General features: G+C 45.0%; 1 protein-coding gene across 1 annotated transcript; it reads right to left on the minus strand.

The window, feature by feature from the left end:
• LOC122626515 lies at positions 1–1,329 on the minus strand. Its single transcript, XM_043806804.1, has 2 exons — positions 998–1,329; positions 1–934 (listed from the first exon to the last, which is right to left on the minus strand). Exon 2 carries the CDS (start codon positions 737–739, stop codon positions 38–40), a length of 702 nt encoding a protein of 233 aa, XP_043662739.1. The 5' UTR covers positions 740–934; positions 998–1,329; the 3' UTR covers positions 1–37.
• Between the last annotated feature and the right edge of the window lie 603 nt (positions 1,330–1,932).

The following is a 1,932-nucleotide window of genomic DNA, read 5'->3' on the forward strand; positions in this document are numbered from 1 at the left end:
AAGTCTTCGGTTGGAGGCAGCGGACCCAGCAGAGCGCTTAGTCAGCGCCTCGTGCCGTCTGGAGTTCCGTGCCTTCGACGGTCACCCAGCGCGCACATGTCCGCCTCGCATTACGCTGACCCTTGCACATCGCTTTCGCTAAAGCGAAATGCGTTACTGGGCTACTCAGCGTCGCCGATGTTATTGTTGGTCCATCCGGTCTTGGATGGCATTTCGGCGGGTCGTCGCACCCCTCTGACTTGCTCGTGTTAACTCCTCCTTGTCTAAAGATGAAGTCGTCCCCGGATTCAATGGTCTTAGATGGTTGTTGACGTTTGGCTTTCAGACGGTAGATAAGAAAGATGATGACCAGGGTTATTGAGGCTGTGGAGGAGACAGAGCAAAAGATCCAGGTGTTGCATGATGGCAGTCGGGATTGGAGATGGTTGATGTGCTGCAGATTTTTAACGCTCATTCCGTAAATTGATGACAGACTAAGGCGCTCTAGGTGCCTCAGAATGTTTACTTGAGCCATGGCTGAAACTGCGGCTTTCTTCTTTGATGTTCCGATATTGTTGACGTAAAGGGTGCCGTTTATTTTAATTTTTTCGGTATATGATACCAGGTTAGTTCCTGATATCATTCGGCTTTCCTTCTCGTCGGTGATATTTATCGTTACATCGTTGGTGATGAGCATTCCCTCGTCGATCATGGTGACTGGGTCCAAGTGTCCAGGCTGGGTGTTGCAATGGGCGACCATGCCAGAGATGAGTTGTTGTGCGCAGGTTGGTGCTTTCGATCTCCTGCAGAAGGTGGTGCCCGCTGATACATTGCAGTCCTTGACCGCGAAGGTTTCCGTACCGCAATCCGCGACCGTGCTACCGTCCTCGAAATCTAAGATTCTATTTTCATGCTGTACCGGGAATATTCTTATTTTTCTACAAGTTAACAAAGGCTTCGGAAATTTTATTAAAAAGTACAATAGGTCTCGATTTTGAAAAGTTTTTATGCTAGCTACCTCTAAAATATCTGACACGCTAACGTTTGTGGGATGTTTACTTTCAATCTCCTTTACGTCAACGTCATTCAGGATTATTGGACTTATTACGTTTAATTTGGAAAGGGTGATTGCAAGTATTACATTTTCAAGTTCTTGATTACAACACGGTTTTTTGCCAAAATTGTCTCGTACAATTGTTCTGTGTCTAAGTTGTCCGATTTTAAAATAGAGTTCATGGATGAGGTCAGTGTGTTTAATTGCAATTGTATTTTGTCGTTTATTTCTATCTGTCCGTTTACCGAGTCCGTTAGCTGTCCCTGTCTAAGCCTCACCTGGTCCCAGTCGTCAGAGTCAGGTGTCCCCGCTTTCAAAGCAGTCCCTATGAAATTAAGACTACGGGCATGTCGGTGACGTACCTTTAGTGTGTCCAGAAGAGTCTCTATTCGTTCCAAGTCCGTTTCAAGTACCCGTCTCATGTGCTCCTTCACGAAGAAGTCCATCGCGTGATTCGTCTCGTCTGCGTAAGTCTCGTACGATGTAACGTTCGTTGTATGTCCCATGTAAGCGTACTCGTCCCATAAAGTAATATCTCCGTCCATTATTGGTATGTGGTTAGCGTGTGAGTATTCGTTTAGTTTTATGGTCCAAGAGGGAGTTGTCAGTAGGACTAACGGGAGTAGCAAGTTTCCTAACCTAAGTGCGAAAAATAGAAAATATAGAGAGTAACAAACGTCACTAAAGTATAAAAAAGTAATAATATAAAAAAATGTATAAAATATAACATTAAATTGGGCACCCTCTTAACGAAGGTTGTCCTTATGAACCACCCTCCCTTTAATAAGCACTGTCGTGCCCAGATCAGCCTCAATGACCTCTTCTGAGCAGAGTGGCGTTAATTTGGTACCCAGGCGTCTGTTGGTTTTTAACCAGACTTTTTCGCCTACTTGGTACTG

This window comes from Drosophila teissieri, chromosome 2L (assembly GCF_016746235.2).
Source record: "Drosophila teissieri strain GT53w chromosome 2L, Prin_Dtei_1.1, whole genome shotgun sequence".
NCBI lineage: Eukaryota > Metazoa > Arthropoda > Insecta > Diptera > Drosophilidae > Drosophila > Drosophila teissieri.

What these genes read in the sequence shown, in the direction of transcription:
- LOC122626515 (XM_043806804.1), bottom strand. Translation starts at nt 739, where the DNA reads ATGGTCGCCCATTGCAACACCCAGCCTGGACACTTGGACCCAGTCACC.